We start from the raw sequence: 23,043 nt of genomic DNA, 5'->3' as shown, positions 1-23,043 counted from the left end.
GTCCAATCTCACAGGCACTCGTTGGTTTAATAGATTCATTTAGAGGAGTGCAGGAGTTCATGCAACCTTATTTAGAAAACAGGCATCTCAGAGCTCCAAAGCTCAACATTGTTTTTTATTTAGGGGGTTGAGCTAGACTCTGATATACTTGAGTTAAACATACTTTACAACTCACTTACAATGCAAAGCTCCTTACCTTGCAGGGCTACACTGTAATGCATCATCTCTACTGGTGATTTTGTAAACATCTACGATCATTTTAATCATTTGTGCTTAACGTGACACTGAGACAATCTTATTTAAGTCTTATTAAACATTACAGTTAGCATTCAGAAGATGAACTGTGTTTCTGTCCTTTCAGTGTTCAGAGGGTCCTGTTTTGCTTGGTCACTGCTCCAAAACCATTATGTCATTGTTCCCCGAGTCACCTGCCAGGGAGTTGCACCAGGCGGCAGCATCAAGCCTGCGTTGGTTCGCCCTGAAATAAAGTGCATTCTGATGCATTGCATTTAAGACGCATTGATCACAACTAGCTTAAAATGTGTACAAAGCTTTTAATATAGCTCTGTGAATTCAGTGTATTGACCGGCGCACAAGGAAACTTAAATCCACATATTTCTAAATGGAGTTCGGCGACGGTTGGTTTCTCTAAACGTCCCAGATCCAGTTACCGCTGGTTACAGCAACGACATTTAAATGGAATGATAAATATTCAATGCGAGCCCTGCTCGGCACCCTGCTAATTTTCCCAGATGGCTAACGGCTAAGCTAACCGGTAAACTCGTGTTGTCAGTGTCTTTAATCCAAACTCTGTTGGTTTTGTACCCCAGATCGTGCAAACCACAGGGCACAATAAAAGTCTATAAACAACGTAAGTGAAAACTGTATTTCACTGGATTTTGTGGGGACCAAAACTATACGTTAGAAGAAGAAAAGCAAACCCAGTCAGTCCAAATTGACATGATTCTGCCGAATTGACTTCCTTACACAACACACGTCACTGTGACGCGTTGCATTCTGGTAAATGCAGTTAACCTGGGTTTAAGGTTGTAAATGTACACGACTTAACCTGACATACGCGTTTTACTGTTTGAGTTTCTCGCGTTTCCAGCTAATGTTCGAACAGGGAAAAGATAAAAATGCAGTCATTTTGATGCTGGTGCGTAGTTGTTTAAACATAGATAAAGAGAAAAAAAACTACAAATCCCAGTAACTGACGTCATTACGTATGTACGTCTAGCAACGGCGAACAGCTAAAGGAAAAAACAGCCGCTTCCGTGTTGTTCTTGTGTTATTTTGTAAAATAACTGTCGTTAGCGGAATCAAAGCTCGCCTGACAGCCTCGCCGGAGTGTGAATATCATGGTTTTGTGAAGCTGACACACAGCGTCAGCCTTTTTTCAGCCAAAATGTCGCTGCTGCAGAGCTCAAAGAAAAAAGACAAGCGTATTTTGTCTGGTACCTGCCCAGACCCGAAATGTCAGGCGAGGCTTTTCTTTCCTGCTTACGGCTCCGTTAGCATCGAGTGTACCGAGTGTGGTCAGCGCCACGAGCAGAAGAACCTGCAGAACGTTGAGGAAGTCACCGACCCCGATGTCGTGCTTCACAATCTGCTCAGAAACGCCCTGCTCGGCGTCACCGGGGCCCCGAAGAAGGGGACCGAGCTGGTGAAAGTGATGGGGCTTTCTAACTACCACTGCAAGCTGTTGTCGCCCGTGCTCACCAGGTATGGCATGGACAAACAAACCGGAAAAGCCAAGCTTCTGAGGGAGATGAACCAAGGGGAGATGTTTGACTGTTCCATCCTGGGAGACAGAGCTTTTCTCATTGAGCCGGACCATGTTTCCACCATAGGTTATGGCAAAGATAGGTCAGGGAGCCTCATATACCTCCACGACACTCTGGAGGAGGTGAAGAAAGCCAACGGCAACAGAGAGTGTCTCATCCCGGTGCATGTGGACGGAGACGGGCACTGCCTGGTCCACGCTGTGTCCAGAGCCCTGGTGGGGAGAGAACTGTTCTGGCATGCCCTCCGTGAAAACCTCAAACAGAACTTCAAGCAGAATCTGGAACGCTACAAGGCACTTTTTCAGGACTTTATAGATGCTGCAGAGTGGGAGGACATCATCAACGAGTGCGACCCTCTTTTCATCCCACCAGAAGGCGTACCCCTTGGACTACGCAACATCCACATATTTGGCTTAGCCAACGTCCTCCACCGACCCATAATTCTCCTGGACTCCCTGAGTGGGATGAGGAGCTCCGGGGACTATTCTGCCACCTTCCTGCCTGGACTGGTGCCGGAGGAGCAGTGCAAGGGGAAAGATGGGAAGCTGAACAAACCCATCTGTATCGCTTGGAGCAGCTCCAGCAGGAACCACTACATCCCTCTGGTGGGAATCAAGAACACGGTGCTGCCAAAGCTGCCACCCCGTCTGCTGCCAAAGGCCTGGGGCGTCCCTCAGGACCTCATCAAGAAGTACATCAAGTTAGAAGCGGATGGGAGCTGCGTGATTGGCGGAGATCGCAGCCTGCAGGATAAATATCTGATGAGGCTAGTTAACGCCATGGAGGAGGTATTTATGGAGAAGCACAGCATCCACCCGTCGCTGGTGGCTGACGTGCACCAGTACGTCTACAGGAGGACTGGCGTGATTGGCATCCATCCAGAGGAGGTCACAGAGGCGGCAAAGAAGTCAGTGATGGAAAATCGGCTGCATCGCTGCCTGATCTGTGGCGCCCTTTCTGAGCTCCACATCCCACCGGAGTGGCTGATTCCCGGCGGTAAGCTCTACAACTTAGCCAAATCCACACACGGCCAGCTGCGGCCGGACAAGAACTACAGTTTCCCCCTCAACAACGTGGTCTGCTCTTACGACCCCCAAAGGGATGTTCTCCTCCCAGACTACAAACTGAGCTCCCTCAACACCTGCAACTGGTGTCACGGCACGTCAGTCCGCCATATCCGTGGAAACGGCTCGGTGGTTTATCTGGATGGGGACAGAACCAACACCCGCTCCCAGGGAGGGAAGTGTGGGTGTGGCTTCAAACACTACTGGGAGGGGAAGGAGTATGACAACCTCCCCGAAGCCTTCCCCATCACGTTGGAGTGGGGGGGTCGGGTGGTGCGAGAGACAGTGTACTGGTTCCAGTATGAGACTGACCCTTCATTGAACAGCAACGTGTACGACGTGGCCATGAAGCTCGTCACAAAGCACTTCCCGGGCGAGTTTGGCAGCGAGATCCTGGTGCAGAAAGTGGTCAACACTATCCTCCATCACACGGCCAAGAAGAACCCGGACGAATACAACCCCGTGTCCATCGACGGGGCTCATGTCCAGCGCCTCACTGATGCCTCCGAGTCTCAGCAGCCGGCGGACCCCCAGCCGCCCACAAAGATCATCCTGACGGGACAGAAAGCGAAGACGTTGCACAAGGAGGAGCTAACGATGAGCCGAGCAGAGCGCAGCATCCAGCAGAGCATCAGCGAGCAGGCCTTCGTCACCCAGAAGCGTCGGACTGACAAACTGAAGCAGGAGCAGAAAGGCCAGGGCCGGACTTCTTCACCCGGAGGCTCTCCAGAAACCTCCTCCTCTTCAGCTCCAGCCACACCCACCAAGTCCTCCTCCCCGTCTTCGTCCAGTAAGGAGAAAAAGATTCGCGTGACTACGAGCGACGGCAGACAGGCCATGCTGACTCTGCAGGCCCACACGACCTTCTCTGAGCTGCAGAGGAGCATCAGCAACCAGTTCAGCGTGCCGCCGGCGCAGCAATGCATCCGCTACGGTTTCCCACCTAAGGAGTTGGTCCCACCAAAAGATGGTGAGGAAAACGAGCCAGTGGCGCTGCAGCATGGTGACAGGGTGACTGTGGAGATCCTAAAAGGCCCAGAGGACAAGAGCCCTGCGGCCTCCATTCCCCGAGCCTCCAGCTCGCACTCCGCCCTGCATTCAGTGAAGAGCGAGGACGCCGTGACGCCCGGAAGAATGAGCAGCCGGGAACTCCAGGACAGCATCGACCTTGAGATGTCCTCCCTCTGTCTCCTAGCAACGTTGATGGGTAAGGTTACATGTAGGGTACCAAGTAAGTTAGTGAGTGAAGCAAAGTGATGTATTATCACAGCAACCTGTGCCACAAGACTGAATGTGACAGGAAGTGTAAGTTTAGGATATTTCAGAGAATAAGATCCATCCTGATATAAAGCAGAGCAAAAGATCTTTGGTCGCACAGCTTACCTGTACCGTACGGCCTTCTGAAGCGAAACTGGCTGCACATAAAAACAAGCTGTGTCACTTTGAGATGTCACTAGAGGAAAGTTATTGTGCTGGAGCTGCAGCTTCTTTTCACTTTAAAGATGCTGTGAATCCTCAATTCTTTGCTGACGTGTGGATTCGAATATCACAGCCGAGACACTGATTGCGTTCTTTGAAATCGGTGATCGTCTCCGTTTTCAGCAGATAGTGGGCCTGTCTTGAAATCGTCTGCCTTATTAAATGAAATCCATGCTGGATTCAATTTTGTAAAGGGCCAGATTTGATCCTCAGGCTTTGATTTTGTCACATTTGATCTAAGATATAAAAGCTTGTTGGTCTGATTGAAGGCTGCCAGGAGGAAACTATTTTTCTCCTGTGTTGTTCTGCACTTCAGGAGCTAAAACCCGCTCGTCAGGTTTAACAGAGCCAAGTGGCTGCTGCTACTTTCTTATTTTAATAATTAACTTCTTAGTTTGATTTTAGAAACATTCCTATCTACAATAAAGCTAAAGGAAAACAGTCCTCTTTTTCCTATGCTTGCATAAGGAAACGTGTATTTCAGTTATAATAACTTGAATCAGTCATTCAGTCCGGCTCTTGGCTGTTGCTTGTTACTGTACAGAGTTAATCTGTGACTTAGCAGTGAGTTATTTACAGGTAAATATACAAAGAAGCACAAAGGTTCAATTAGACTTAATAAAAGCAGGATAAAATATGATAAAATGTGTCCTGGCTTCTGGGGGTGAACATGCAGTTATCCATGACTGTAGTTGAGGCAAACAATGTGTCGACTGACTTTAAGTCTTTTTGGCCATTTTATTAGCAAAGATGTCTTCAACCTTGAGTAAAACTAAACCCGACGTATGTTCTAATATCTTCTGTCGCAGTGATTTTCCTTTGGTTGAAAGCCAGCTTCGATTGGCGTCAAATGTGTTTTTAGTACATGCAGAGAAAACCCTGGTATGGAAAAAATAACATTTCCTCAAACATGTCAGTGCTGGTGCTTCAGTTTGCTTTAAAGTTCAACTTTTGATCATTAATCATTCAAAGATAGCGATTGAACTCACTCTGCTGTCTGCCCTTTCATTAATTTGACCTCTTGTTTATATTTTTATTATAATTAGCATCTCTATAGTCAGTGTTTGTTCACAGGTTGAGCTCCTGACGATACAAAACTACTGTGCTGGGGCTGACGGTGTGTTTATAGAGAGTACTGTCAGGTTAATATCATACAGCACTTTATTTTATTGATTAATAATCAGTCAGAATGATAACGATTTGTACAGTAAACATCTCCTGTTCCAGTTTCTCCAGCATGGAGATGTCTTTGTTTTCTGTGTTCACTCATATTATTGAATGTGGTGATGATGATGATGATGGATCATCGTCGTGTTTAATTTATTGTCTTCTTGCAATGATGCTGCTGCTTGCTTAAGACTGCAGAGTAAGCTGAAGTGTGTTTGTGTGTGTCTGTGTGTGAATAAAGAGAACAGCTCCAGGTGTGCAGCGCACATGCCTGCTGGTTTCTGATTGGCTGGTGCAGGCAGGTGATCAAAAAACTGCCGTTTGCTCTCAGCAGCTGATTGAGCTCCCAGGTTTCTGATCAGCTGCCATGAGCAAACAAGAGACTTGTTTTGTGTGTGTGAGTGTGAGAATCTGCTGACTCGGGCAACTCGCTCCCTCCCCGTCTCACCTGCCAATCAGGTCAAAGGTCACAACTGCGTTAGGATAAACAGATCGGGCCGTGTGACACACACAGAGCGTCTGTCGATATTCAGGAAGGTTTCGGCTGCGCTCCGAGCGCTCCGCAGGCCTGACGCTGCACTTCCTGTCAGCTCCGAGCTCGTGTTCAATAATCCCCCCGCCCGGCCCCGGCCAGGATGAAACAAAGCATCCGCTCACCAGACAGTGCCTCCAACCCAGAGCTCAGAGTTCACACAGCTGAATGGAGCAGACCTGTAGCTGAATATGTGCGACGTGCATTACATATAAACACACAAACAAAAGGAAATGCACCGTCACGCACTTTCAAACGGACTCAGTGCATCAGTGCAGTGTTGAAGTCCCTGTTTTACTGACAGGATATTTGAAGCTAAATAAACAGCTGAATATGGTTTTATCGTCTTTATTTATTGACAGTGGTTTTGTACACCAAATAAAATTTAACCTTAAACCAGATTTTATTTCATTTTAAGCTTAAGTTGTTGTTTTTGCTCATTTCACTTTCAATTTTCATTGTCTGGAAATGATGAGTTTCAGTTTAGTTTTCATGAGTTTTGGTGGTAGTTTTAGTTTTGTTCTTATATATTTGGAGGTTTTGTCAGGTGCAAAATTTTAAAGGTTAACACACTTCATACACATTCAAGTCCCAGACTCATTAAACAGATGCACCAGATGTTCCTCAGGCTGGTTGTGTTGAAAAATAAAGTGAAAAAATATTGTTTACAGTAGCTTTATTGCAAAGTCTAGTTTTTATTTTTACTGTAGCCAATTTATTCTTGGTTCACTATAATAACTTTGCCTGAAACTGAGTCATTAATGAACCGTTTTAGGTTTTCTCAGCAGAAAAACCCACATCGACACATTCCACTTTAAGTTTTACATTTGGGAATTAATGGAGACAATGATCAGTGACAGACTGGACATTTATTTATTGGCTTAGATGACTGTTATTGCAATAAAAAAGGGTTTATGTCTCAGATGAGATGGATCATTTTCATCACAGCAGGAGAGTACAAGTGGATTGATATTTTCTGTCGAGGTTGTTGAGACTAAATATGAAGCAGCTGAAGGACAATGGTATTTATTAGAGGACCTCTAAAACAAGAGATGGTAAATGTAGATGAAATGTAGAATATAAAAATGTGAATGTTCCTACAGAGTAGCAGCAGCATGAGCAGCAGTGCGAGGTTAAAACGAGGGGGAATCGCTAGCCTGGCTTTACCATCAGCATCACAGCTGTAGATGTTGTATGTGGTGTGAGCTTCACTGAGTGTGAAAGCAAACATACTGGAACCACAGAGGTTTCTATAAATGACTGACGATAGCTGCTGCTTGCAGCTTCATATTCATCATGTAGAAATAAATGTGATGTCACACCTTTATCAAGAAACATTTCGTAGGTTTGTCCACCACTGCTTTCAGGTTTAAATATATCTTTACATATAGCGGCTTCACTGTAAGCCAAACAATGGCGAGGTCAGAGTATCAACTGTATTTCCACTCTTGTGTCTTACATTCAGATGTTTCGGTCTCTGTTTATTTTTGTGCTGCTCTGACCGCTCACGTTCCTGCCAAAGCTGTGGCCTCTGACACCGAGGCCTTCTGTGGTCCTACATTGTGCTGTCCTGTGTAGCGTCCTGCTCACACAGACACATTTTAACCTTGTGTTGTGTTTAGGACCTCGTCTCATTCGTTGGATCCTTTTAAAATGTTTGTCTTTGTTTCAGGTGAGGATGTTTGGTCGTACGCAAAGAAGCTGCCACACTTATTCCAGCAGGGCGGCGTCTTCTACAACATCGTTAAGAAAGACATGGGTAAGCAGGCTCTGTGTTACAGAGCAGGTACATTTATACATGTGCGTTTGTGTGTCTGCATCACTGTGAACCAGAGCTTATCATACGTGAGCTACTTTTTTTAAAGGCTTCTTTGCTAACTAATTATTAGACAGATTTTAAACATGTGCAGAAATGTAGCAGAAACACACGCGACTGATCAGGTGACGCCTGAGAGCAGAAAAGTTGAGTGAATAAAATCCACGAGGCTGCAGGAAATGAAATGTTTCTTCCCAGACCTGATGATCAATGCGCTCTCCCAGTGGTCCACATTTGTGCCATATTCCGGGTTCCCAGCACGCACCTTACTGGAACTCCTTCCCAGAGAAGAAAACGGGGTCTGTTGTAACCATGTGGAGAGGATTTCGATTAGATGATAGTGCCCAGATTTCTGGTAAATAAGGGAACGTGGAGTGGCTCACTGATGCGTGCTGAGCTCTGGTCCTCTGCAGCACAGAGGAATATATGTCAGAGTTTACAGTCAGATGAAGTTTGATTGAAATATATCGATTCTTGTCACATGCGCGTGACTCCTCAGACATGTCTGAAAGCAGATTGGTGTGATTAAAGGATCAGTTTGTTTTTATCTGTCATATTCTTTATTGTAAGTTATTGCAAACCAAAAACTAATAACACAGGATCCTTTATGGCGACTTCTTATTTCCTGTTATCAGATTGTCAGACTGTTGCTGTGTTTCTGTCTGATGCTCTGGAGCTAACCGCAGCATAAATGAAAGCAAACCCTTGAACCTTTGTCAATATATTTGGTACATCCCACCCGAGGGAGGGAGAACAGCTGTGTTATTAAAGTTGACCTATTGTGCTTTTGTTTACCTGTCATAGATATATTGTTACAATGGTGGATGGTCAAGTCAGCCGCGAACTCGCTGTGAGCCAAACGCTCCGACTGCAGTTCTCCAAACACTGTTTTCCTACTCTTGGATCTGTGTGACGGCGCTAAGAGGGGATATCGCTAATTTGGTCATTTGAATCTTTGCAGGTGTTTCAGAGTAACTAAAAGCATGAGCTTAGTTTGATAATAAGAGAGCTTAAAGAAAAACAAAATTACAAGTTAAATCTAAAACAATAAAGTTTGACAGCCCTCACATGCTCTGCTCCCACTGCACTGCACACAGTTTCACAACAGCTGCTGAAATGTTTGTGAGCTTATACACAGGCATCAATGCAATAACACGAATATGTTTCCTGTTTCAACTTGATTGGCTCTTTGGGGGAAGGCGGAGGACACTGGCCATCTGTAGTATTTGAGAAGTCTCCCATAAATTGCTGTTCAGATTTTTTTTTTTTTTATATATAAATTGTGTCTGAATGTGAGAATAAAAGTTTCTTGCCTACTGATTTAAACCTTTTCTTGTGAGCGGCAGCCAATCAGAGTTGGCAGAGCTGAAGGCTTGTTTCAGACCAAGGCCCAGGATGAGATTAATAAGGATTATTTTAGACTGTGAATCATGTCAAGCTGGGAATGACCTCTCTCTCTCTCTCTCTCTCGTTCAGGCCTGATGGACGGGAAGCACTGCACGCTGCCTCACCTCACAGGGAAAACCTTTGTTTATAATGCAGCAGAGGAGCGTTTAGAGCTCTGCGTGGACGCTGCCGGTCACTTCCCTGTTGGGCCTGATGTAGAGGAACTGGTGAAGGAGGCCCTGGTGCAGTTACGCTCTGAGGCATCCGGTAGGGGCAGTAGAGAGGGTAGTCCCTCTCATGGCGTGCTGCGGCTGGGCAGCGGTGGCGTTGTTCGTAAAAAGGAGCAGCTGCAGAGCGTCACAGCCTTTCAGGGAAAAGGCCACTCTCTGGGCAGCGCCGGAGGCTCCTCACCACCGGAACACCGCCCTATCACACGACAGCACAGCAGTGGCGTGGACCTGAGTGCCAGCGTGTCCCGAGGACCCCCGGACCTGTCGGACATCCCCGAGGACACCACCAGGGAGCTGGTCCGCATGGCTCCGGGCTTCGTCACCATGAAGGACGGCCGTGGACTCGACCCCAGCCTGATGGAGCAGCAGCGAAGGAAGCTGCAGGAAATGGTGTCCTCCATCCAGGCCTCCATGGAGCGGCACCTGAAAGAGCAGCAGAGCACCGCCTCCGGGGGTAGGGCTGCCCAGGAGCCGACGGCCGGAAGCCAGGCGGGTGAGGACCAGTCGGTGTCCACGGCCGACCACAAACCGCCAGCTGCAGTGTCGACAACGGCAGCCATCAAACCTGAGCAGAAGGTGGAGGAACCGGAGGAGATGGACAGCCAGGACGCCGGGCAGAGTAACGCCACCGAACCCATGGATCACTCCTGATCACGCCTGAGCCCCAGCACCGCCCCACCCCCGCACCCGCCTGACCGGCATCTGTGGGTCATAACACCTCAGGTCGGATCCTCAAGCTTTGGTCTTCATCGTGTTGCGTTGTCTTTACTGCATGACTAAGAGCGGGCCGACTGTCCTCGCCGCTGCGAACTCCAGGTGGGACAGCCGTCGATGAAGCGATATATTGTGACGCGCTGTCTGCGATATGTCATCGATTCACCCGTTTCACAGATCTGTTGCAGAAGCCGTTGCCATGTGTGTTTACACTGTATCCACTGTAGCTCGCCTGTCAGCACCGCTCTATGAAAATTTAACACAGTAATGAATAAATACAACGATGTGATCCCCACATTGATTCAAAATAAGTTTTTCTCTTAAGTTGATGATGTATCGTGAACAACTGTCTCACAGTATATCGCAGAGTCGTCCATAAGGTGACGGGATTCTGTCGTTAGGCCTGCAGTTCCCACCTGCAGACGTCTAATCCTCTCGCTGTGAACACTTACGGATCTCCGAGGAGGAAAATCTGGTGAGACGCATTCCTGTAGATAGAAGAAGTCTTAATCTGCCACCAGGAAGGAGAGTTGCTGGCCAGTGTCGCGTCCTGCAAACATGCTTCCGTCAAAGTGCACGCTCTGAAAAGTGCACCGGCCTCCGTACGCATCAACGCCTTCAGAATCTGCTTTCCACCATCCGTTTGTCTGAGCTCTGCAGGGAGAACTCTGATCTGTGTTTGCTTGATTGTCTGAATCCTCCTTGATGACTTTATATTTTTACTTTACCTTTTTGCCCCTCTAACCATCACCAGTTTAATGGTTTATATTCTAGAAAAATCAGAATGAAGCTCCTCACAACCTCCAGGCAAAGAACTAACTGCAGTTTCTATTTGTTGTATCTAAAATTTAACCGCACGCTCTCATCTCCACGTGTGACATATTGCAGTTTTGTGTGATGCCACCTGCGCCTCAACATCAGTAATAAGGCGTCTGTCGATATCTGTGCCTGTAGCAGTATTGAACATGTGCTGTGCGAGACCTACAAAGTCCACATGAGCTGGTTTGTTAGTACAAGTTGTTTGGTGGTCCGCGTCCCATTTGGACCGTTGTGTTTTGCACTTTTAATTTTTTCTTCTGTTTTGTTTGTTGTTTACTTGACGTTTGATTTGCTTTTTAGGTTGATTGTATGGAAAAGACGGCCTTGTTGTATTTGTGCTCTTTTTATGGCTTTTTGAGCATCAGATGACTGTAACCATATTTAAATGAGAAGTTTTATTGCTCAGTTACCACCTAACAGTAGCTGGTTTGAGCAGAAAGCTGCATCCATAAGCTGCACACAGGCACAGATGTCTGGTGATTAATGCTAATCAACAGACGAATAAAATACTGGAACGGTCTCTTAGCTGATGGGTCGCTCGTCACAATTTTAAACGTCATTGAAAAATTCTCCAGAATGCTCCAACAGCACAAACACAGTCGAGAGGTCCAGTTCAGTGACTCTGATTAGCTGAAGCCTAACAGCTACACCTGCCTGTGTCACCACCCACCTGTCAGGGCCACGCCCCCATTAATGCAAACTTTAAGCCTTATCAGTGTCCAAATGAATAAGTTAAATACGATTAATATTGTTCACAGTTCATCAAATTTTTAATATTTTTACTTGCGGGTCTGCAAAGGCGAAGCTCGAGTGGCCATTAGCTTCATTAATGGATGTTTCTGGTTGGTCGGGCTTCTTAAAAGATCTTAGTTTGGGTTCCTGTGTACCCCACTTCACTGCCAGTGTGTAAATGTGGGTTTGACAAAAAGTGTTACGTGTTAAAAACAAGAACTAATTTATCTCTCACATATTTGTTCCAGCTGTATTTTTATTCACCTTATGTATCCCAGGTTAAATATTTTAAATTTTTAACACCTAAATTTAAGTTTCATCTGATCTCCAAACACTGCAGATTCATGAGAATCTGTGTAAATGTAGCAATAAAATGCCAAAGATGTGTTAGAGATGCACATTTAGTCAACAAGAGTCACTTATGATTTTTTTTACTATAAAATTCCCAAGACGACCTCGACACGACGTGTTTGAACATAAATGTTACGATCCACTCTGCTCTGGACTATTTTGTGTTTGTTATTAAAACTCTTAAAATCAGTACCTGAAAAGACTTTTGTGTGAGGTTTAGAGGGACATAAACATGAAGCAAATATCTGGTGCTTTAGAAGCTAAAGATGAAATGCCTTGAGATGTGAGCATGAATATGAACTTGAGTGCAGTGCAACGAAGAGAAATTGTATTTATTGCCTGCAGGTGGCGCCGTGTTGAATGTGCAGCAGTTATGAACTTCCTGGAGATCGAAGCTTCTCCTCGGTTTACCTGAAAACACTGTAAAATAACTCTGCACTGGACTGTTATCTTATGCTCAACAACTACCTTTCCCATGAGTCTTAGCCACAGGAGCACAGTTAAAGTATTACGGGAGTCGATGTCAGCGAAATCAAAAAGCGTTTAGCTTGTAGAATTTATAGAAAATCCAAAATGAGCTGCGAAGGTTTGTGCAGGTTAAAGCGAACGGCTCCTCCTTGTGGAGATACTCTGAAAATACTTTGTGAACAAGTTGATCTTCACATCCCAAAAGTTCAACATGTGCTCATCAGCTGATCAGGTTACTTCATAAAAGGCCCAAATATCAAAGTAAGAATCCTAAAGCTTCATTCAGGTGGGATTCATGTCTCAGTGGTGCTTTGGTGTGGCCTCAGGAGGCTTTCTTCTTCTTCTTTGCTCTGAAGATGAACCTTCTGCTCCTTCCTAACATTTAAGGTTTGGTTCTCGCTTCATTTTTTCTCTTTTCAAAAGCAGAACACAGCCAAAGAAAAACCAGGTTCAACTTTTCACTGGAGTTTAAATTCTCGTGATTGATCTAAGTTTTGGTTGGAGGAAGTCCTCGCTGGGCCTCTGTGCTTCTGTCCTATGCAAACATCTTAACTGAACTTCCAGGTCTAAACACCACCTACACATTTCAGCTGAACCTCCCAGACTCACCACCAGGTGGCCCTGCTGTCAGTGAAGGCGTCTCGTAGAGATGCACCGATTGTGGAAATCAAGTAAACTATTGTTTTTAAAACATAACAGCTTTTGGGAATCATATATTACAGTTTTTCACTCTGAATGAGAAAGAATTCACTTGTACAAATTGAGGATCGACGGGACACAAAGTCGATCATCAGGTAGTTTTGATGTTCGTGCAGTAAATCAGAGCATCTCTCGTCTGTAAAAACCAAACCACAAACAGGAACTGAGAGATTTAATTAAATCTTCCCTCAGTGTGGCGACACCAGATTAGAGAACAAGAGTTTATTATTTTTATTTCCCCGAGGCTTTAGGCGCTCCTTTATTCCTGTAACGCTGCAGGAAGAAAAAGCATCTTTAGATGTGTCAAATCAGCTTTTGTGGAGTGTGTTTCCACGTCTGGAACATCAGGCAGGTTAGAGTCGCAGCATGTGACTCTTCTCATTGTTCATGTGTCTTTCACACTGTTGTCCACATGTCTGCTCGTTCTATATGAATCATAAAGAAGCTGCTGTTTTTGTCAGAATTACCTGAAAGTAAATGTGTATTTGAAGACAAATCCTCAGAGACGTTCAGCCCATCACTAGATGTCCAAAAGTATCGTCCTCGCTGACCTGTTCCTTGTTTTCTGGCCACGTCTATTCTATTAAAGCATAATCTCATTGAGCCTATTTTCATCCTCCACGCTCCACCTGCAGTGACGCCACTAATGAGGCCCAGCGCTCGTCACAGTTTGAAAACCACTGAATGAAAGCATTATCACGTAAAGCTCTTTATGCAGCTGCTGAATAAGCTCACAGAAGCAGGGTCACAGGTTTCTGATGAAGATGATTTTGGACATTTTTAAATGTTTTCATTGTTCACACAGAGTGTTTGGTTTCACTGAAGATGGACGTCTTAGTTGTGAATTACTAGCAGCTATTGTCACCTATACATGCAGATCTTAGTTTTAGTTCATGAGGAGCTCGTTCAGAGCTGTTCACCACACACTGCAGAAAGGGTTTTACAACTCTAAGTTGGCCTCCAGGCTTGTGGTTTCTACGTTCAGTCAGTGTCTGCTCTTCCTGCTGCAGAGGAAACTTTTCCCTCTTTCAGCATGAAACAGTGAAACAGATCCAGATGTTAGAGCTCACTCTTCAGCATCTGGCAGGCAGACTGAAGCCAGAGGAGCACGTTAATGCAAATGCTGCCACTGTCACATATGGACAGGCTCTATAAGGGAGGCTTCACGTGTATATGTTTCTTCAGTGCTTGATGTTCAGGGGTGGGTTTTGCTTTGTTGTTGTTGTTTTTTGCTGGCGTCGTTATAGTAACAAACCTAGTCATGCAGCTAGCTAACAGAGCTAACTAACAAGGTTAGCTGTGGCAAAGTTTGTGCAGCTCGGCCCCAAAACAAGAAGTTCAAGATCATTTCTGGGCCACACACTCGAGCTGTTTTCATAACCTTTGTACAGCTTTGAGCTTACAGAGGTTCAGTCTTTTCTTGGGTAGTAGTACTGAATTATTTGTAAAAACGTGATTGGCTGAAGATTTGTTTAAAAATTAGGACTTTTATTCAGAGGCGCTGCTGCCTGAAATCCTCTCTGATGTCACAGTTTTCAGCGGGTTCGTCTTCACTGTTTGACGGGACGTCCACGTTCAGTGTGAACTCTAAACTGTTGCATCAGCAGCAGTTTAGAGTTTCCTGTGTTTTCTAACAGGAGATGTACACTGGTGTGTACAGTGTTTTGGTGTGTGTGTTTGTGTACTTTTATTTTGCATGTTGATTTTTCAGGGACTTCTTGAGAAAAACAGCAGTTTCTATTCATGATTCATCAAACCAGAGGTCTCAAACATCCATCTGATTTTTACAGGAACAAACTGGGTCATTTCTGCTCACAGTCCTCTGATTCGACGCTTTTGTAGAAATGTGCAGATGTTTTTCATTGTGCTCTGGAGCAGCGGGTTAGTTTAGCATTAACAAAGGAAATGACTCTGAACTCTAAATCTCGCTGACGCTGTATCGCGTTTGTTAAATCCGTGTGAAATGTAAAACAGGACACCTGCGAGTGGCACCGATCGCTGCTCCATCACAAACATGGAAGGCAGTTTCCGCCAACACAGATGTTTCTCCACCTCTCCATGTTACTGAATCATCAGGCCTTAAACTGTGCATAAAATGTTTTACACTTAGGTTCTGCTTCAACTCTTTTATCTCGACTGTGTTTAATTTGAACTGGAGTCTTTGTATTTTCACTTTTTTGGCCTTTTTGTTTTCTGGTTTAGCAAAAAAAAGTCTGTTTCAGAATCACGGTCCTTCTGTTTTTGCCGTTCAGATGAATCTTTAGCACTTTGAGGAAAACAGGGAATGTTAGCATAGCATGCCCATAGCCGAATCATCATCATCATCATCAGTCAGAGAGGAAGCAGGTCGGCAGCACGAATCAGGAGGAGAGTTTGCTCAGATCAGACGACACTGCTGTAACAGACTTGAAGTTTTTCTTTGTGACTGCTGTACTAATGACATGAATTGTAATCCACCTGTATAATAGTATATATTGTAGTATATTTGGATCTGTACAGAAACACAGATGTTCAGTTCCTGCAGTAATGATTTCTTTTGTTAACTTCTCTCTGGTTTGCTAATAAAATATTGATGATACACGGCTTCGACATCGCTGTTTGCATGTGTGATAAATTTCCAACCCCGACAATAAAATCACTTCCTTCACATGTTTCCGTATTTTGTCGTCACTCACACACTTTCCTGTTTGTCTGTTTAAAAGAAAAGGTGTTTGTTTATGGTGCAGAAATCATTTTTCTCTGTTGTCCAGTCAACATAAAACAGTTTGTAGAGAAAAGCAAGAGTAGAGCTGGCAAGAGCCTCAAAGATGCTAAAGATCGTGTTATCTCTTTTATGTCTTTTTCAATTAAACGTTGGTGATTTTGATGAGAACACCTTTAACATTTCTTTCAGTCACTCAAAGACTGCTCACTGTCTGGGGTGTCAGACACATGGCCAGATTCAGCCAATGAAACGGTCCAATCACACCTCTGGATAAATTTGGAAAGTGTTGAAAAATCACACTGACATCATTGATATCTCCAGTCCAATGCTGAGGAGAGACTAACAGGAGGGAACACGAAGAGTGGAAGTATTTCTAGATCTGAATAAATTAAAGTTGTTTAGTTCCAAAAGCTCCACATTTGAAGGCTTTTATAGAACATCTGTAACCTATAATGTGCTTGTAATAATGCAACTGTACATGGTGGAAATGAAAGAGGGATAAGGAAGGCGCCCTCCTCAGTGCATCAGTGTACATGCAGTGAAAGCTGCTGATTTAATTATAGAGGGGAAACATAAACTCCCCTCATGTAGTTCTCAGTGGTTTGGTCCACAGGACAAACACAACTTCACAAACGTCTTGATGCATGATCAATCATCCAGGTAAGTAAATCTCTAAAAGTTGATTCTGCTCATCTGGACGTAGCGTTTGCAGCGGGAGTCAAGGAGGCCGTTTGTGTGAAAAGGAAAGACCATCTCTGAATCGAGGAGGGGCCTAAGGGAACATCTTTCACCATCATACAATCCTGTGATTGCAGCCATTCCCCAGCTCTCTGTGAATGGTAGTCATGACCATTGATCAACAACCACTGATCAATGGTCATGAGAATTTGCATAATCATGATGAACTGACCTCCCAGCCCATTGTTCCTTCAGTGGGCTGGTTTCAGTCATTGTGCAAATGTCTGTTTATAAGATTTGGGGAAACCTGCAGTCAGAGACTGAAGACGTCACTTGGATGAGCGACGAAACGTTTCTCCCACTGAAAACGTCCAGATGAACAGAATCAACTTTTGGAGACTTCACAAACCGTCCACAGGATGCGTGACTGCTGCTTTCTTCTACTTTTAAGCGTCAGTGCCTCCACCACATACTGTAGGCCTGTGCTTATTAAAGTCACTATAGAGGAAACATTTTCAAGCACTTTTTTTGTTGTTTTATTTTATTTTTTAGAAAGTTTCCTGATTTCACAAGACAGAAGTGATCCGTTCGCTTGATTTTAAAAAAGAACTTGTGTCCCTTTTTTCCAAATTAATAACATATCTTAAAATCCCAAAGAGCATCTGGGGATTTTAGTAAGCAATAATGAGCCCTCACTAAGGTGAATACAACTTTATTTTGATTTAGGACTGAAATATTGGCAGATGTTGGTGTCCTTGTCTCTTGAGTGATTGGTTCATATCCTGATCCTTGAGAAACCTTGTGTTATTTTAAAGATCCGAGGAGCAGAGGCATTGAAGGTGGATGGGTTTAAATACCTGTGGTCAGAAATGAGTATATGAGAGGAGGAGCTCAGGTGGAGCAGTTTGAAGATGAAGTTAGAGGCAAGACTGAGCTGGTTTGGAAGGACCAACGGATCCCGGAGATGGAGCTGACAGGCAGGAGGAAAGGAGGAGCTCAGAGGAGGATGCCAAGGATAGGGCGAGAAAGAGCGAGGATTTACTGCTGTGTAATCCCGATGAGGAAGCAGCCAGAAGAAGACAAAAGCACTTTCATAAAAACTCTGTTATAAATGTTTATAAATTTAATTTGTATTTCTTGGCCAGTGGATGCATTAAGCTTCCGTAGAGCGCGTTTTATTTTTAAAGGAAAAGCAGCTTCCGGCGGAAGTGGACTGAAACTTCACGGCTGTGTGGACGTCGGAAGCTGGCAGCTGGAGGTTGACGGTGTTTTGTATCGCTGAGGCTCGGTGGAGCTGCTGGAGGAACCATGTCCGCGCTTCAGCATCTGAGGCTGTTCGTGAAGGAGCGTCTGAGCGCCGCAGCGGAGGAAATCTTCAAGGAGTTTGAGAAAACCGTCCTGCAGTACGAGGAGCAGCTGCACCAGCAGCACGGGGCCCTGAGCTGGACTGCAGACTCTGCAGGTACGTGGGGCAGCAGGCCCGGGAGGAGAAGGACCAGCGCTGCGCTCTCAGGCCGGGCGGACGCTGTTAGCTTAGCCGTCACAGGGTGAGTCCAGCCCGGGGCGGAGAGCGCGGAGGAGCCGCTGAAGCGGGAATGTGGTGACTTTGACTAGTTTCTCCAATTTAAAATGAAAATATATTTTAAATCTGACATTTGTGGTTCGGTGCACACGTAAAAGCCAGCCAGCAGCCGCAGGAAAATGCCAGAGACCGTGCTGTATCATTCCAGTATGAATTCACTCTGGTTTTATTGGAAAACACCAGAAACCAGTGACAGTTACTGCTCATGTGTAACTTTTTTCTTTCAAACACATGAAACAGAAATATTGCCCTAACATTTTTTTATGTGCAGTTATGGATGATTCCTTTATTTTATGTTACAAATAACACAACTTTCATTTTATTATTTTAGACGAAGTTAAGTACCAAAACAATAAAAGCACTGCTGAGTAACAGTATCTGTTCTAATAGAAAGGCACCGAGCCCTTAATGGCAGAGAGGCAAGCGGCTGATGCTGTCACTGCGCTCGGGTAATCCTGGGTAACACTGGACATGTCGTGACCCTGCGCTCTGTCTCAGTGCACTGAGAGAGAAATACAGCCAGAAACGGCACAAGTGCAAAAGGTTTCTTCCCCTGGATGGTGGACAGAGCCAGAGACGTCTCATCTCTGCTCGTTTCCTTTTGTTCGGGCTTTAAAGACTTTTGCAGATGAATGAGGTTTAGCTTGATCTTACTCTGACGATGATGTTTAACTCTGTCATTACCAAACACTGTCACTTCAGTTTACTTCTAGTTGTAGAAGTATTTCAGTAGAATATGCAGTAGTAATAATATGTAGAGGGGGCACAGAGACCTTTCTGGATGGTCTGAACTGCCCATAGAAGATCTGCCCATGACCTTGATGCTGTGGATAAAACTGGACTAGGAACCAACAATGATCAGGCTCACAGCCCTGCACACTCTTGGGTTGCATGAACAGTGGCTGCGCACAAGTTTAAGAGTTTAGTGTTTCAAACAAATGACTTAACTGAAAGTATGAAAGCACTGCTTGGAGCAGAGGACCTGAAAGTGCTGATGTGTGAGTACCAGTTTAAGGAGCCAGCAATCGTTGATGGTCACACTCTGTGAGGATACTCATTTATGTCGGTAACTCTTTAACCTTCACTGAGGTGGCAACATCTGGGATAAAATAAATGAAGAAAACACTCGGTTGGTTTTATATGCCTGTTTTTCATCACTGTGCAAACTCATCTGTGGAGAATTAACCTTACGGTGCATCAGCTGCACATGTGCTGCAGGCAGGGACATCCAGAGGAAGTTCTTCTTCAAAGACGTGTAACAGGAATGAGCGCTCGGCCGTTGACTCTGCAGATGCCTCTCTCTGTTTCTGCAACTTTAGAACTCAGTGGGATCAAAGACAAGAGCCCCGATGTGAGCGGTCACAATCAGACAGGTAGATTTTCAGATTTTAGGTTTTTCAGAGTTAAAGAGTAAATGTGGTCACAAGATGTTCGGGAAAAACAACAATAAAAAAAGGTCCAGCTGTCAAAAATATCTTCCTGTTATCTCTCAATTGATGATGATGGATCGTCACCTGCCACGCCACACACGACTTAACTTGAGCAGAGGTCTGGGCGTGAACTTGTGCCCAAACATGCTCAGAAACATTTGTGTTGCAGGTGTTGGTTACGTGTGGAGGAGCGACATGAAGCCAAGATTTCATTTATTATGAATATCAGAATAAACATGATATTTTCATAATGAGCAACTGGGGAAATTGCATAAAAATCGTGCTAATTGTTGAGGTATCATCAGTCACTTTGACCCTCATCAATCCGAGACGTCATCGTCCATCAGAACAAACCTTGTCGTATCACAGTATGAACTAATTCTTTCTCCCTTTTATCTCTGCAGACCTTCCACAGGAAGATGACTGCAAAGAGGAGGAGAAGGTTTCCATCGAGCTCTGTAAGCAGAAAGAGGCCTCTGCTGTGGACCAGGAGAAACCAGAACCGGTACAGATTAAAGAGGAACAGGAGGAGCTCTACACCGGTCAGGAGGGAGAGCAGCTTATCCTGAAGGAGGAGAGCGAGACAATTATGGTGACTCTTACTTATGATGAAAGTGACCTCAGTGAACCTCAGCACAAGTATGTGGACTCTGGATCTACGACAAATGCGGAGCCACAGCCAGCGGAGCTACATCAGCGTACCAGAAGCACCGCGAAAGCTGTCACATCACAGAGTCAGCGTAAACCTGACGTGGGGAAAAAGTCTGTAAAATGTGACGTTTGTGGAAAAACCTTCAAGTATAATTTCCAGATGAAGAAACATTACAGAATCCACACAGGCGAGAAGCCGTACGCCTGCAGCACTTGTGGAAAAAGATTCTATCAGATTTATTTCATGAAATATCACGAAAGAAATCATACAGGTGAGAAGTCACACCTGTGCATCACCTGTGGGAAAAGATTCACTGACCTATCGGCACTTAAAAGGCATACATCGATCCACACAGGCGAGAAGCCGTATTCCTGCGAAACGTGCGGGAAATGTTTCAGGCACAGTGCGACTCTGTTGGTTCACATGAGAACCCACACAGGTGAGAAGCCGTACGCTTGCAACACCTGTGGGAAAAGATTCACCAACTTATCCGCGTTTAAAAAACACGCTGCAATCCACACAGGTGAGAAACCGTATTCCTGTAAAATCTGCGGGAAAAGTTTCACTCAGAGCGGGAATCTGACAGTTCACATGAGAACGCACACGGGTGAAAAGTGGTACTCCTGCGAAACGTGTGGCAAAAGTTTCAGTCGAAGTAGCAATTTAACTGTTCACATGAGAACGCACACAGGTGAGAAGCCTTACCACTGCAACACCTGTGGGGAACGATTTAAATACGCCGCAACGCTAAAGAACCACATGGGAACGCACGCAGCGGAGACGTCGCACGCTTGCAAAAAATGTGGGAAAGGCACCAAGGGGGAGTGATAACAATCTGGTCGCTACGGGAACCCATACAGGTGAGATGTCAGGGCCCTGAAACACCTGTCGGGAAAAATATTATGAATATGCTTGTGGTAATTTAAAGTCACAAAAACTGCTGTGACTTTATGTTCACAACATCTGTGTGTTGTGCTGAAGAGATATCAACTAGAGCGCAATAAGGCTGGGCTGTGCTTTCATGCAATACCACTTTGTACCACAAGATGGTGCAACAAGTCAGCATAACCTTTATTTAAATACCTTATAAATACTTTATTTACGTCATGGTATCAGTTCCATCTATTTTACTGCAGAAAGTCAAAGACTAGCTCAGTTTCTATATTTTTGACTTTCAGGAAGTTGAATTAACAACTTTAAAATGCCGGAGCATGTTTTTAACATTTTAACACCAGATAATTAATCTGATTAAGCCAGAAAGATGTAAAATATAAAGTATTTCAATATCCTCATAGAAGAGAAAACACAAAGACAAAACACTTGGAATAAGTTGTTCTTATGCTCTGCTATCATGTGTTCGGCACAGGGATGCAGAATCAGTCCTAAACATGCTTGTTATGTTGTGGTTAGCTGTGATGTCATGTTTTCATGCTGCTGTTCTGAATCAGTCAACATCTGGCTCATTTGTGTTAATGAAGTGCAGCTGTGAGACAAACTCCTCTCAGACTTCTACTTTCAAACTCTGTGGTACAATGTTTTGTGTCTCCAGGTAAAAACACCTGTTAGCCTTAAATAATCAATGCTATCGTGTGTGGGCGGAGCTTCAGATGGCCCTCAGTGAAGGTCCAACAGCTGCTCTCTAGGTGCACAATCTGCACTTTCTTCATTATCCTCCTTCTTCTGCGTTTGCTGCTCCTGAAGGCGGCACGTTATGCCGCATGTGATGTGACTTTATGTCACATTTGCGGTGTTGAAGTCAGTCCGTTGTGGCTTATTGATTGTATCCTGTTGGCATCATGCCGACTGAATGGTTAATATCAGCCCCTCCTCAGCACACTGTTCAGTGTTTTATAGTGGACAGTAGGGCTGCCACGATTAGTCGACTAGTCGACGCGTCGTTTGAAGCTTTGTAAGATCACAAAAGATGCAGGAATAAGTAGCAGGATTTAAGAGTGTAATAACGGACTGAAACAGAAGATGGCGGCACTGCATGTACAAGGATGCCAGCTGCCGTTAAACCCCGAAGAAGAAGAAGCTGTGTCCCAGAATTCATAGCGCGGCCCAGCTTAGTTTCCAACAATGGCGGCAGCTAGTTAGTTTTAATATTACTCTTATTATTCTTTCTGGGTCACAAAATAAACTTTTAACATATTTTCAGGGAGAATGTAGCTGTGTAAACCTCAAATATCTGCTCAGTTTATCAAGACACCACATACTTTCAAAAGCGCTCCGACGTTTTCGGAGACGTCTGTTACCCACTAGCTCGATAGCTAGCCGGGGGCTAGGCTAACTAGAGCCCGTGAGAACACCGGACTCCCGGCAAATCGTTTTCAAACCCACCGCCGTCTTTCGCTACTCAGGTTAAATATAATATATAAGTCACTTAGATAACTTAAAAATGTTATTGTTTGGCTTTTTTCAGTATTTTATTTGTTCCTGAGTAAATCGGTTTGGCTGAGATTAAAGTTATAGTTTTTACACAGCTGAATAAACGTCAAGCAGACAGCTGATTATCAGAAGTGTGAGATGCTCGAGAATTTACTCCGGTGTCCTGTTATATTTTAGATAGCAAGGAGTTTATTAAACTTCACCGAAACAATCTGCAAATTTCATTAAAATTTAACAAACTATCATCTTGTCTTTATTTTTAGTTAGCACCTTAAACACTTAAAGCTGTAAGCTAATGATAGTTATAGAAGAGCAGATGCTGCTGGTGCGTTTTATGTCCAATGGATGATGATCTGATTAGTCGA

At 44.6% G+C, this 23,043-nt stretch overlaps 2 protein-coding genes across 2 annotated transcripts; both read left to right on the top strand.

Annotated features, from left to right (window-relative positions):
- Nucleotides 1–471: 471 nt before the first annotated feature.
- Nucleotides 472–15,891, top strand: vcpip1 (valosin containing protein (p97)/p47 complex interacting protein 1). Its single transcript, XM_040049310.1, has 3 exons — nt 472–4,058; nt 7,702–7,788; nt 9,322–15,891. Exons 1-3 carry the CDS (start codon nt 1,409–1,411, stop codon nt 10,110–10,112), a joined length of 3,528 nt encoding a protein of 1,175 aa, XP_039905244.1. The 5' UTR covers nt 472–1,408; the 3' UTR covers nt 10,113–15,891.
- Nucleotides 15,892–17,816: 1,925 nt separating this feature from the next.
- On the top strand, nt 17,817–22,228 carry LOC120744822 (zinc finger protein 333-like). Its single transcript, XM_040049405.1, has 2 exons — nt 17,817–18,088; nt 20,043–22,228. Exons 1-2 carry the CDS (start codon nt 17,935–17,937, stop codon nt 21,116–21,118), a joined length of 1,230 nt encoding a protein of 409 aa, XP_039905339.1. The 5' UTR covers nt 17,817–17,934; the 3' UTR covers nt 21,119–22,228.
- Nucleotides 22,229–23,043: the final 815 nt, after the last annotated feature.

The sequence above is a fragment of the Simochromis diagramma genome, unplaced genomic scaffold (genome assembly GCF_900408965.1).
Source record: "Simochromis diagramma unplaced genomic scaffold, fSimDia1.1 OVJJ01000355.1, whole genome shotgun sequence".
NCBI lineage: Eukaryota > Metazoa > Chordata > Actinopteri > Cichliformes > Cichlidae > Simochromis > Simochromis diagramma.
Note: the sequence above shows the minus strand (reverse complement) of the source record. Positions and strands in the feature narration are given on the sequence as shown.